The 14,462-nt window shown below is 41.5% G+C and overlaps 2 protein-coding genes across 9 annotated transcripts in view; one reads left to right on the top strand and one right to left on the bottom strand.

The window, feature by feature from the left end:
• YME1L1 (YME1 like 1 ATPase) overlaps positions 1-5,325 on the bottom strand; it is a 43,493-nt gene extending 38,168 nt beyond the window's left edge. Inside the window, exons 1-2 of the mRNA XM_004470752.5 lie at positions 5,084-5,325; positions 1,329-1,460 (exon numbers count right to left, since the gene is read on the bottom strand). Of these exons, the coding sequence (XP_004470809.1) occupies positions 1,329-1,460; positions 5,084-5,116 (165 nt within the window). The 5' untranslated portion in view covers positions 5,117-5,325. The remainder of the gene's footprint in view (positions 1-1,328; positions 1,461-5,083) is intronic.
• Positions 5,315-14,462, top strand: part of MASTL (microtubule associated serine/threonine kinase like) — a 39,838-nt gene continuing 30,690 nt past the window's right edge. For 4 of the 8 annotated variants that reach the window (XM_058297777.1, XM_058297780.2, XM_058297779.1 and 1 more), the window contains exons 1-2: positions 5,950-6,392; positions 9,969-10,106. In XM_058297777.1, the coding sequence (XP_058153760.1) occupies positions 6,207-6,392; positions 9,969-10,106 (324 nt within the window). In that variant the 5' untranslated portion in view covers positions 5,950-6,206. Of the gene's footprint in view, positions 5,579-5,949; positions 6,393-9,968; positions 10,107-14,462 lie in introns of those variants that run through there. The other 4 variants (XM_071215478.1, XM_071215480.1, XM_071215481.1 and 1 more) reach the window with 2 other exon arrangements.

Here is a 14,462-nt window from a genome sequence, read left to right on the forward strand (position 1 = left end):
TTAGCTATTTTTCAAGTCCCAAAAATTACCTTCCCAATGACCCAACTATTCTGCTTTAATGAAACAGTCAAAGATTTAGTAACGAGGAAAGTGATAATGGTGTTGTTTACAGCAACAAAAAAACTGGAAACAATAGCCAACAATGGGACTTAAATCATTTTATGGGACATCACATAATGGAATACTTAAAAATCATTAAAAATACAGAAAATTTATGGTAGTTTAACAAGAGGTTCACAATACATCATTAAATGAAAAAAGCAGAATCTAAAAACAGAAAGAGGTCAAGAGAAAAAAAGACATAAAAGATGAACATCAAAATGTTGGCAGCATTTTTTCTAGAAAATGGGATCAGAAATGATTATTTCTTCCACCTACATGAATATTTTCCAAAATTTTAAAAATGAACATAATTTTACTGCATCTAACAATTCTGATACATGTAGTTTTGCAATAGGACCTCTCACCTGGACTATAATATAGGAGTGGGGTGTGAGGATGGTAGAAAGACAATGGACTGCACACAGAAAGAGGCAATAAGAACTGGACAAGAGTATAAAAGAAATTGTAAAGATGACAAAAACAAAATTTTCATCTAATTAAAATTTTAGTCTAAGATGGATCCTACAACCTCCCAGAAAGTAAACTCTCTCAACTCCTCCTCTACTATTCTTTGCCCTAAGACCCTGATATTAGGGTTAAGATCATAAGCTATTTATAAGTTAAAGAAGATGTAGGAAACCTTAACTAGATTATATTTTCTATTGGGAAAAAATGTATTTTAAGGTACCAAGCAACTATCTTATTAATAAAACTTTTAAACATATAGATTCCTAAGTCAGGAATTTCCTATATCCTAGGCAACAATGATCTTTTAATTCTATACATACTGAAAAAACAGTTTCATAGCTTATACTCTTTACTTTCAGTACCCATATCCAACAGTTCAACTACACCAAAAATTCCTTACTATTCTATTTTTCTCGAAACCTGGGGGAAAATTGTGGTTAGTTACCTATGGGTTCACTGCTAACTACTAGAGGAACATGAAAGAATATCTAGCAGATATCACACAAATAGCAATTTAGGAGGTGAATATCAAATATAGTACCATATGAAATATTTTTCAGTTAAATGAGTAGTCAACAAACTAAATTTTTCTATATGTACAATAAAGCTGGAATTTGCTATCTTTAATTGCAAAGGAGATTAAGCTGAAGGCAGAAATCACCTTGTTACAAAGGCCTAAATAAAGATATATTTAATTAACATGATTAAAAATTACTAAATCAAAAAGGCTCTCTCACATAACCTGAGTGAAAAATTACCTCACTGCCTGGAGTCTCATGCTCAGGTACTACATCTCGATGCTGGTTTTGAGGCACTGATGCACTGAAAGAAATGGATGTGTTTTTTGGTGAATGAAAGGCATTGATGAGATGACTCAGAGGAACTGTAACCTAGAAAAAGACAAAAGTTGAAAATTAGTGTTGTTTGAATTCTAATAAAAAGAGAAATGATCTTATTTTTCTCATCAGAATTTGGGATGTTTAAAAAAGTTAAGAATGGAGGGGATAAATAAATCGTTTTTAAAAGTTAAGTATATATTGTATAGCAAACTATAGTAAAGTACTCTGAATTACTCCTTTACAGAATAAAGTACTCTGAATTACTGAAAATTAGTAGTGTTTCTCTGGATAGTATTCTGACTATAACACATAAAAAATACTAAAATTACATTCATTTCATTTTCCCAGTAATCCAACTTATAAGAATTTATTCTAAGGAAATAATCTTACAAATACTTGTACATTCAAAGATAAGAATTTTCATCAGAGCATATGTGTAACAGAGGAAAGCTGGAAGTGTCCAACGTTAGGAGAGAGGCTAAATAAATGACACCACTACAAAATGAAATACCTCACAATCATTTTTAAAATAACAATAGTAAACATAGATCCAGAATTTTACTACTTCACAACTTCCCTACTGCCACCATCTTGTTCCAAGTCACTAGTTTTTTTTACAATAGCCTCCTCACTACTTCCCCTGCATGTGCCTTGTAGTTGCAATGTATTCTCAGCACAGCATCAAAATGATCACATCAAAACCAATCCCAGATAGTGTCACTTCTCTGCTCAAAACCTTCCAATGGTTTCTCTTACCTAGAATAAAAACTAAGGTCCTTAAAACTATGACCTATGAAGCCCTACAAGACCTAGCTGGGGATTTATGTCCTACTATGTTCTTCCCTCTCTCTGCCCCAGCCTCCGCAGGCCTTGTTCCTGGGACACACCCCACAGGTTCTCACCTCAAAGCCTTTGCATTTGCTATTTACTCCTGCTTGTCCAGTGTGGGGACCCAGGAGCTGCAGGGGGCGGGCCCATTTGCTTCAGCTACACCCCTCCCTCCTTAAGTTCTTTACTCAAAAGGTATCCTGTTATGGGGCTTACCTTGGAATATATGATAACCTATCTCCCTCAATGTATCAGAGTTAGATTCATTATCATTTTTCTACACATGGTACTTCCATCCCATTTATTTGTACCGATAATTAGCACTATACTCATTAAATATATGTGCCAGAGACTTAAATCTTCCCGCTGTTCATATGCCGGGTGAGCACTGAATCTCAGCACAGTTGCTGCCAACACCTACTCTTCATTTCATCAGACTCACCCAGGAAAACTAGCAAAAGCATGATGATGGACAACGCCCACCCCAAGAAGCAGAGCGTTATTTACAACTGCAAGCAAGACAGCTCCATCCATCTACCCCACAGGATCTAAGCCCCCTCTCAACTGGAAGCAGAGTGGGCATGATGACCATCTCAAAATCCTCAAGATAAAGGAACGAACAAACCCAAGCAGGGAATGCAACTATGGACTAAAGTAGACTTCTTACTACTATTGTAATAATGGAAGAACTTGTAATATTGATATAAAGACAGTTGCCACCAGAGGTCCTGAGGGGAGGGAGAAGGGTGTATCATGGGGCATTTCTGAGACACTGGAATTATTCTCCATGACACTGCAATGATAGATATAAGCCATTATACAGTTTGTCAAAACATATAAAACTGCAATGCAAAGTGTAAAACAATGTAAACTATAGATCATGCTTAGTAGCAACGCTTCAATGTGTTCATCAATTGTAACAAATGTACCACACTAATTAAAGATGTTAATGGGGGAAAATGTGGGAGGGGGAGGGTGTGGGGTTTATGGGAATCCCCTATATTTTCAATATAACATTTATGTAGTCTAAAGCCCCTTTTAAAATAAAGGAAATTAAAATAAAATTCCAAAAAAAGAAAAAAAAAGTCTTTTCATGAGTCCTTTCTTTAACCTATCTAAAATTTCAGCAACCTTTCTCTAAAATATTTATCTTCCTTCACTGCCTGTTTTTTCTTCTTTGCCTTTCACTATCTTTTCATCTAATTAAAATTTTAGTCGAAGACTGATCCCATATCCTCCCAAAAAGCCAACTTTCAATTCCTCCTTTTCTGTCCTTTGTCCTAGGACCCTGATATCAGGGTTAAGATACCTTGGGTGGCATGTCCAAGGTAAAAGCCAGTAGGTACAGGAGCAAGAAACCTAACAGAAAGACACTGACTTTAGATTCCACATTGTTAAAGACTTCCCATTCCACAGCTACTGACGAAGTAAATTCAAAATACAATGCAAATGAAAAAGACAAGCTGTAACACTACATTATCTTTTATAAGTATGCATATAGAAATTGCATGGAGAAAAAAGTATGAACAAATTTATCTAAAATGTCATTATCTCTGGATAATGAGATCATTGGTGATCGTTATTTTCTTATATATTTTCTTTATTTTTAGAACTTTCTTGGCAAAAAAAACTTATTACCTTTTGAATCAGAAAGAAACAGTAAACTCTGAAAACTGTAGATACATATTTTCTATTCCTTTGAAAAAGAAGCCTATTTTAATTATCATTTTTCCATTCAAAAAAGATTTAAATTGTTAAAACACGCTTTGATCTGTTCTCAAAAAAAGCGCTCATCCACTTTTTCTTCCCTAATTTTACAATTTAAAATAAAAAAATTCTACCAAGTAAAGCCAACAGAAATTCCATATGTGTTTACCATTTTTCACAATATAAAATGCTACTTTAGTCGGCCTTCCTGCACGTCAAAACTGACCCAGTTATCAAGCTTGCTCTCCCATTCCCTGCCTCATTTTCATCATACTTCTAGTGACACTATCATCATCCCTACATTCAGGCATTTAAACACAGTTTATTACACCTCTGCAGTCCTTGTCAGCTCCTTTTCTTTTCTACCACTGTTCACTCCAAGAATCTCATCTTTCACTTTATTTTAGTTGTCTTACTGCGGTCTATAATTACTGCCACCAGATTTCTCTTCTTAAAACATAGTGTGGTTCATGCCCTTCTCAAAAAACTACTCTGGATCCCTCTTTTCTCAAAAACCGTTTACTTTCAAAACTGTGGAAACTCTTTATAAAAACAATTGGATTCACTTTTCTTGCCCTATACAAAAAGATGGGAGGAAGCGTAATCCAAAATTTTAACTGTAAGCAGTGTTCAACGCCTTGAAAATACGTATGTTCGTCACAGTCATTTCTGGTGAAAAACAAAAAAGCATCTATGGTAGGTTACTCAAATTATCATAGCATGTTTGGGTGGATTCCACTTAAAGCGAAAGAAAGACTAAAACATTGGGGTTGTAAATGCTAAAGTCTCTGTTCAATAGAGAGGCCGAAAGATGCGCCCTTTACAATTAAGGCAAAGCCATTTCTCCCGTCCCCACCGTAGAATGCACAACAATGAACAATGCCAGACAGATGCGCACGGAAGAATGCTACACAATTGGCTCGACGAGCCGTCACGCTCATCACTACTCTGCCCCCAAATGCCTCTCCGTCAAGCCTTTATTAAATGTCAGGCCAGACTCAGCGTCGTCTTCTGATCCACTTCTCAACTCCGGGGCTCGAGCTGGCTTAATCGCTTCCCTCCCACCGCCCCTTCCCAGAAACAGCTTCCAAGAAACGCAACTGGCGAACTGTAGCGCTCAGGGCCGATGCCGGACTCACCTGGGGCTGCACCGTGGTCGACAAGGAAAACATCTCCTCCGGGGCCTCAGCGACCTCACCCGCCTGCCGAAGCTGTCCTCTGGTCCACCGCCTGGCGGGGAGGCGCTGAGCCCTCTCTCTTCCTTCTTTTCCCTCCCCGTTGCCCCTGCCGAAACGGAAAATGGCCTCCCCTATCTACAGCCGCCGCAACGCCAGACAAATGTGCCCCGGAAGACGAGGCGCTAACGCAACAGTACTTCCGGGTCACCGGCGTCTACGTGCGGCCGCCGCGGCCCCGGGCGCCCAAACTGTAGGTCTTCACCTCAAAGGCACGCGTGCTTGAGTGACAAGGCTTTCGACCGTGGGACTGTTCGTGTACCAGGGGGAATGGTCTCCACCCTATCACACACCCTCACAGACTTTCTACAGCTTCATTGAATCCGCCAGTTTACCGCCCCACCTCTGGCTTCCCCGTGATGGGTCCTTCCTGCTGGTCCTAATCTGTTTTTCACTCAGGCAAGTGGCCTCCTGTTCAGCCGTAGACTGCAGGGCCCACGCTCGCTTCCTGCTCTTCCAGTTTCTCCACATTCCGGGACTCCCTGGCTTCCAAGTCTCAGCCCCCGCCAACCCCTTCCCTGAGTGTCCCCCACTCGTATTTCTCGCGCTGGCGGGAGGTCGCAAAGGGGCTAAAACGGCAGGCCTTGACTGGGACAGGGGCAGTGTCCCACCAGCCTCGTTTGGAGACCGGGCGACTCTCTTCAGATTCCCCGACAGAGACTCAAGTGCCCGAAGTCCCTTTTCACATCCGCACGTGCACAAATGCAGCGGGCGGAGGACGCCGCACTGGGGGAGCCCTGGGCGCGCCCGCTCCCCGCTCCCCGCTCCCCGCTCCCCGCTCCCCGCTCCCCGCTCCCCGCTCCCCGCTCCCCGCTCCCCGCTCCCCGCTCCCCGCTCCCCGCTCCCCGCTCCCCGCTCCCCGCTCCCCGCTCCCCGGGCCCTTCCGGTGTGCGGGGGGCGGAGCTGCGGGCGGCGCGCTGACGTCACGGCGGCCGGGGGCGCGGCCAGCTTTGAACCCAGTTGGCGGGAGTTGCGGCTAGGACTGGGCGAGGCGGCGGCTGCGGTGTCCCGTCTGAGCTGGTGGGCGATGGACCCCGCGGCCGGGAGCGAGAAGGAGAGCGGCCGAGGCGCGGCGGCAGGGCAGGACGCGAGTCGGGTCCCGGTGCCGAGGCCGCCCTCCATTGAGGAGTTCACCATCGTGAAGCCCATTAGCCGGGGCGCCTTCGGCAAAGTGTACCTGGGGCAGAAGGGCGGCAAGTTGTACGCGGTGAAGGTAGGCGGGCGGCGGGGAGCCGGGGGGGCGGCGGGGAGCCGGGGGGGCGGCGGGGAGCCGGGGGGGCGGCGGGGAGCCGGGGGGGCGGCGGGGAGCCGGGGGGGCGGCGGGCCCGCACTTCGGCCCTTCTTCCTGCGCCTGACCTGGGCAGGCCCTGCCTACCTGGGGTGACATCGGTCCCGCCCTCCTCCCCACCCCTCGGAAGCTTTGCTAGCCTCGTGAACTGCCCGGCCAGGAGAGCGAAGCTCCACTCTCTCCTTGGCTGGTTTCATCGGCCTCTGTTCAGGGACCTAAAGCCAAAGCCCTGATTCGTAGTCTAACCCAGAGCTGACTCACGTGTCTAAATCCAGAAAGCTTTTTAAGTGGCAGATCCTTTCGTTTTCGATGGTTGTTTTGACATATAGAATTGCTGACATTCTTCAACCACGGGAGGTTGCTTAGTTTTAGGTACTGACTTTTCAAGTTTGCTGTCCTAGTGAAGAAGTTTTATTAATGGGATAACTGAATTTGGCTCTAAAGCTGCACTGAGTTCTGTTGTCTGTTATGAAATTTTAAAATACATATTTTTATAGATTCATTTGAAACTCTTCTGAATCCTTTTTACTATTTCGACCTTTACTAGGATTAAGACTGAAATTGTCACTTTCAGACTATGTTTTAATTCTTTCAGTGTGATAGGGATTAATTCTGATCTGTACAACCAAAAGATCTCCTTAAAGGAGTCTCATTCTTTCCTCAACTGTCCATTGTTATGAAATCCATACTGTACTTTTAATAAAAGATTAAGCCAAAATAGGTTCTGAATCAATCCTTTTGCTGTGCAACAGTATACATCATTCTAAAAATAGTCAAGAGCTTTTAGTATATTTGAAGCTCTCATCCACTCCCATGGTTTCTGGTTGCTCTCATTTTCAGTACTGAATTGCTGGAGAGGAGAAGCCAGCAATGTGAGTGTCAGGTGCAAATTTAGCATCCTGATAGACATTGCCATGTGAATGTCTAGCCAGCACCTCCAAATTGTACTTAAGCTTAACTTTTTTTCCCTTTTTTCTTTCCCTCCCTCTCCCCCACTCTGCTGTTTTTGCTATCTGTGTCCATTCACTGTGTGAGCTTCTGTATCTCTATTTTTTTGTCTTCTCGTCTTTGTCCTCTAGGAGTCACATGGACTTGATCCTGGGGACCTCTGATGAGGAGAGAGGCACCCTGTCAATTGTACCACCTCAGTTCCTGGTCTCTGCTGCGCTTCACCTTGACTCTCCCCTAGGTCTCTCTCTTGCTGCATCATCATCCTGCTGTGTGACTCACTTGCACGGGCACTGGCTCACTACATGGGCACTTGGCTTACTACATGGGCACTCATGCGGGCACTCGGCTTACCACGAGGGCATTGGCTCCCCGTGCAGGTGCACTTTCTCATCTTTTTACCAAGAGGCCCCAGAGACCGAACACAGTCCTCTATATGTTAGGCAGAGGCCTCATCATTTGAGCCACATCTGCTTCCCTTAAGCTTAACTTTGAACAGTCCTGTCCACCTGATTGCCTAAACTGTAATCCTCCTGTATGCCCTTTCTCCTTTTAATGGTCTATTGTTTACACTAGAAACATGAGTTATTTTAACTTTCCTCTCCTTCATCTGTATATCCTTTCTCAGCTAGTCCTGTCAATTCTGTCTCTATAATCTCTTCATATTCCTTGTTTGTACTCCTTCCTTTCCAGTCCTAGGTCTCAGTCCTGAGCACAGGCCTTCATTTGTTTTCTTCCTTGCTTTTTAAAGATACAATCCAATGGTTTTTAGTAAATTAAAGAGTTGTGTGACTATCTCCTCTGTCCAATTTTAGAATATTTCCATCACCCTGAAAAGATATCTCTTGCTGACCTGTGGTGCCTTCACCCTTTGCCACCCCCAGCCTCAGGTAGCCACTAATCTACTTTCTGTCTTTCTAAGTTTGCCTTTTCTGGGCATTTCCTATCCATGGAACAATACAATATGTGATGTGTTCTTTGCATTTGGCTTTTTTCCACCTAACATAATTTTTTTTAAATGGTATTCTTTTTATTTTTTTATCTTTTTTATTTTTATTTTTATTTATTTATTTTTTTTAAAGATTTATTTATTTATTTAATTTCCCCCCCTCCCCTGGTTGTCTGTTCTTGGTGTCTATTCGCTGCGTCTTGTTTCTTTGTCCGCTTCTGTTGTCGTTAGCGGCACGGGAAGTGTGGGCGGCGCCATTCCTGGGCAGGCTGCTCTTTCTTTTCACACTGGGCGGCTTTCCTCACGGGCGCACTCCTTGCGCGTGGGGCTCCCCAACGCGGGGGACACCCTTGCGTGGCACGGCACTCCTTGCGCGCATCAGCACTGCGCATGGCCAGCTCCACACGGGTCAAGGAGGCCCGGGGCTTGAACCGCGGACCTCCCATATGGTAGACGGACGCCCTAACCACTGGGCCAAAGTCCGTTTCCTATCTTTTTTAAAGAAGTTGTGAACTTACAAAACAATCATGCAAATGAATTCCCATATACCACCCCCTCCACCAACATGTGATATTGCTGTAAACATTTGTTACAGATTATTAACATGACATTTTTGAGGGTCATCAGGCTTCCATTTCCATACCTAGCCCCCCAGTTGGAATCACTATCCTTATTTTTTAATCCATTGCGTAGGCTGTAACATGCAAACTAAAGTCCAGATTCTTTAGAAACATACTCATGCTCCAAGTCTGGCTCTTAACTTCCACATACCGTTCCACATACCTCATGATCTCACCACTCCAGACAACCGAGTATTCCTTAAATGTCCTGTGTTCCTTGCCTCTGAGCTTTTTTTTATGCTCATTCCACCTCTAGTGATTTTCTTCTACCTTTCTCTGCCCTATTCCACTGAAGTCCATCTTAGATCCCATGCAACCTTTTCCTGATCTCTCAGACCCACCCCATTAAAAATGTTTCTTGCTTTATATGTCTCCAAGATTTTTTGCTTTTTCTTCAGCTGCCTGTAATCAGTATCAGTTGTTGAAATGAAAACATGACTTATTTTGTTTTAATAACTATCTGTTGACCATCCCCTTCGTGCATAGGATCGGTGGTACAGTGCTGAACGGGGCCGAGGATTCAGTTGATTGCTCCAACTTTAATGTAGCTTGTACTTTTGTTTCTATACCAATTACCTTGAAACTTGAAAAGAGTACTTAGTTGTTTTCTATTAGGACAGCATTTGGGTCTGCAAAGTTTCCAAACTTCCAGCATTCATCCTCTACCTGATTTTATTCCTGCCCATCAAAGAATCAGAGGTAAAAAATAAAATAAAATAAAATAAAATAAAATAAATCAGCTGTTATTGCTCTGTGCCTAGGTTCCTGGTTATCTTGGGGCTTATTAGGAACATTAATACCTTTCTTGCTTTTTTGTAAGAACAGCAGAACAGATTTTTTCTAACATGTAGGACAGTAAGGGACTGTTTAATTCTTTCTCTCTTTTGATGCTTCTGTGATAGCAACTTTGATACCTGAGAATGCTTTGAATTAAAAAAAAGCAAACCAAAATGAACGTGTCTATTGTCATATTCTCTATTACAGGTTGTCAAAAAAGCAGACATGATCAACAAAAACATGACTCACCAAGTACAAGCTGAGAGAGATGCACTGGCACTAAGCAAAAGTCCTTTTATTGTCCATTTGTACTATTCCCTGCAGTCAGCAAACAATGTTTACTTGGTGAGTGGGTAACTTTTCATGTTTCTTCTCCAGTGGTCACTGAACCCAGTGATTTAAGCGCACAGTCTCTTGATTCAGAGTGCCTGAGCTTGAATTCCATCTCTGGCACTTAAAAGCTTTATGACCTTGGCCAAGTTATCATACTTCAGTTTCCTCATCTGTAAAATGGAGATAATAGCACCTACCTGAAAGGCCACTATGAAGTTCCAATAGATTAATATATAAAAGATTTAGAACAGTGTCAGGCACATAGTACTAAAAATGTTCACCTAAAAGACATAAATAGAAATCATACAGTTAAAATTTGGTATATAGTAAAGAAAGTGGTGAGTTTTCAGGGTGTGGAGGTTGAGAGTTGATTGCACTTCATTTAAAGCTGCAGCTTACATTCCATTAATTCTAATGAGGAATTTGTGAGGCAGGGCAGAAGCAAGGAGGGCAGATACTTTTACTACAAGTTCCAGAGGTTCTTCTGATTTCTGAAATGGTCTATACATTAAAACTTTGCTAACACCAGTAGTTTCTGTTTAATATGGCCGTATGGTTTTTGGTGGTTGTTTTTTTTTTTACAAATCAATTTTATTGATACATATTAATAAAGTATAAATCTATCCAAAATGTATAGTCAGTGACATTCATTATAACCTCGTAGTTGTGCATTCGTCACTGCAATCATTTTTAGACCATTTTCATTATTCCAATAATAATAATTTTTTTAAAAACCACACAACTCACCTCTTAATCTCACTATGCTTCCCCTGCTGTATATAGCTGCTATTTCCATCTCTCTTTTTATTTGTATTTTATAAAACCAATCATATATGCGGTATCACCCATTTCATATTTTACATGAGGTTTCACTGTGTTATACAGTGCTATGTTCCCCTTTACTAATATACATGACCTTAGACTTCCCCTTTCAAGCACTTAATCATACCCATATAATAACTATGCTAGTTACAAACACTATGATGTGCTTTTACCATTTCTAATAATTTCCAAAGATTTACAAGCAAACTTTTTTTTTTTAAAGATTTTTATTTATTTGTTCCCCCCCTTACAGCTTGTTCCTTTCTTTGCTGTCTCTTCTCTGTGTCCATTCACTGCACATTTTTTCTGTATCTACTTGTCTCCCTTTGTTGCGTCATCTTGCTGCGCCAGCTCTCCGTGGCACACAGGCCATCAGCTCTCTGCGTTGCACAGGCCAGCTTGCCTTCACAAGGAGCCCCTGGGACGTGAACCCAGGGCCTCCCATATGGTAGACGGGAGCCCAGTTGATTGAGCCACAGCCGCTTCCCTACAAGCAACCTTTTAACCAGTTCTGCACTTATTAACCCTCAGCTTTGCATTCTCTACCTTCATTTTATTTTCTGGCGACCTATATTCTAATTACTAACTCCAAGAGGTTACATGTTACATGATATTTTTAATTCATAATAGTGCAGTCATACAGTATTTGTCTTTTTGTGTCTGGCTTGCTTCACCCCACATAATGTCCTCCAGGTTCACCCACATTGTCATATGTGTCACAACTTCGTTTCTTCTTATTGTTGTATAATAACACACCACAATTTGTTTATCCATTCATCAGTTGATGGATACTGGGTTTGTTTCCATCTTTTGGCAATTATGAATAACACCACTATGAACTCTGGTGTTATCTGTTCATGTCACTGCTCTCAGTTCTTCTGGGTATATGCCTAATAACAGTATTGCCAGGTCACATGGCAAACCTATAATCAACTTCTTTAGGAACTGCCAAATAGTCCCTCACAGTGGCTGTACCATTCTACATTCCCACTAACAGTGACTAACTCTTCCTCTCTCTCCACAACCTCTCCAACACTTACAGTTTTCTGACTTTTTAATAGTGGCCAGTCTAAGAGGTGTTACTATCTCATTGTAGTTTTGATTTGCATTTCCCTAATTGCTAGTGATGTTGAACATTTTTTTCATGTGTTTCTTCACTATTTATATTTCTTCTTTGGACAATTGTTTTTTCCAGTCTTTTGCATATTTTAAAAAAATATTCGCTTTTTTTTAAACAAATCAATTTTATTGATACATATTATTAAACCATACAGTTCATCAAAAGTGTACAATCATTGGTATTTGGTATAATCACATACTTGTACATTTATCACTTCGATCATTATTAGGGCATTTTCATTATTTCAAAAATAATAAAAAACAGAAAGAAACAAGAAAGTTCTTCACCTCTCAATCTCACTATGCTTCCCCTGCTATATATAGTTACTGTTTCTGGCTATTCTTGCACAATTATTTACTAAGCAGTTTTATTGCAGTATATTCACATACCATGCAATCTATCCAAAGTGTAATAGACAGAATATGAAAATTCAGGGTAGATTATTGAGTCTATTCCAAAAAGCTTTTTGTACCTGATGTATCTTCGTTTTTTAGGCTGCCCAAGCAAATACCTTGCAATAGGCAGGTTAAACAAAGGGAATTTATTTGTTCATGGTTTGAGGCTGAGAAAAAGTCCAGATCAAGGCGCCATCAAGGTGATGCCTTCTTTTGGAAGACTTAGTGTTCTAGGGCTGGCAGCTGATGATCTTTGGTCCTAAGCTTGTCACATGGCAAGGCACATTGGCAGCCTCTCCTGGCCTCTCTGTTCATTTGTGGGTACCACTGAATTTCAATTTCTTGCTTACCTGGAGTTCTCTCTGACTGAATTTCATTTCACTTATAAAAGACACCATAATTAAGGCATAAGTGCCAGTACCTCACTTTTTATCTGGAAAACCCTGGGTTGGCAGGCAGTGCTTTGGATCTCATACTTCTGCTGCTCCTTTCCTAGGCAAACAATGGAAATATAAGTAACCATCCCCTAAAGATTGTCTTGGTGTGTGGTGTTAGCATACTTTGATCAGTTGGCACTGGACTCCAAAGAAAAACAAATATACAAACCCTAGCTAGACAGATCAAAATTTTGCTTGCCCTTTGTATTGTCATTTCCTTCAGTGATCTTTTTACTTTTAATTGTCAGTTGAATGTATATTACTTCCTAAATCCAGTTGTTGAGCTGGACACTGATGCATTGATACCTAACACAAAAGTGAAATTGATCAAGTGTGATAAGCTGAAGAGATCACCAAATGGAAACATTTCATGGACATAAAATATAGTTTCATAGGATTTCTTTTGTCAAAATGGCCCAAGGATCCTGTACCCAAATACCTCTGTTAGGATGGACTTCGCTGTGTTTCACAAAAACCCACAGAAAGGCTCTGGTCATGGGCCTTCAGGACAGGAGGAGTTCTCAAATTTCAATTTGAAAATGATTCCTGGAAAATGGGAGTTTCAGAGTGTTTCTGGTATGTGTGTATTCCAAAAGCAACACTTAAAATATCTAGAGGAAATTTGGTTATCTGACCTAATTAGGGCATCAGATCTAGACTGGAAACCTGGTTTTGTTTAAAAAAAAAAAAAAAGATTGATTAACACTGTTGGCAAGGATATAAAAAAGTGCAATCTCATAAGCTCAAATACAACAGCTATTTAGTTATTTAATTCCCCACTACTGAGTTATGAACTCCGTAACTGTGACTAGATTGTATTCATATTTGCTTATATTCCCGGCACTAGAGCTTCTTGATCATTGACCTCATCCTGATCATTGATTAACTCTATGTACCTGGGGAAGTACTGACCAGGAAAGCAAAGGAAAGATCTTGCTTCATTAAGTTCTTAGCAGGCACTATTTTATAGCTCAAAATTCTAAAATAGTAGATTTTGATAATAGCTAATATATGTAGAAGGAACAGTAGAGTTTTGCAACCAGCATAGTAACAAGTGATTCAGTCAGGAGTAATCGGCGGTAATGCTCAAGTCACTGGCTGAAGTTTGTTGGGGAAGAGGTTGTTAACATAGTCTCAAAGAATCATCTCAGATTATTGTTAATTACAAAAGGGTAAAAGCATTTCTTCAATGGAGAAATCTGGATCTCTCTGCCTAAACCAACTGATAAGAGCTAGCATCACCAATAATGGGAAAGGCTGGTATCACCTCTGGCAGGCATCACACTGAGAGCTCAGCCTTGCTTAGGTAGTATTCCTGCCCAAAATGCATAGCCTGAAGTGAGTCACAAGGAAATGATGATACAACCCCAAAATGAAGGACATGCTGTGAAACAACTGAGCACTTCAAAAACTCCTTTGTTGGGAAGCAGACTTGGCCCAATGGATGGGGCGTCTGCCTATCACACGGGAGGTCCGCGGTTCAAACCCTGGGCCTCCTTGACCCATGTGGAGCTGGCCCATGCGCAGTGCCAATGCACACAAGGAGTGCTGGAGTGCCGTGCCACGCAGGGGTGTCCCCCGTGTAGGGGAGCCC

This window comes from Dasypus novemcinctus, chromosome 5 (genome assembly GCF_030445035.2).
Source record: "Dasypus novemcinctus isolate mDasNov1 chromosome 5, mDasNov1.1.hap2, whole genome shotgun sequence".
NCBI lineage: Eukaryota > Metazoa > Chordata > Mammalia > Cingulata > Dasypodidae > Dasypus > Dasypus novemcinctus.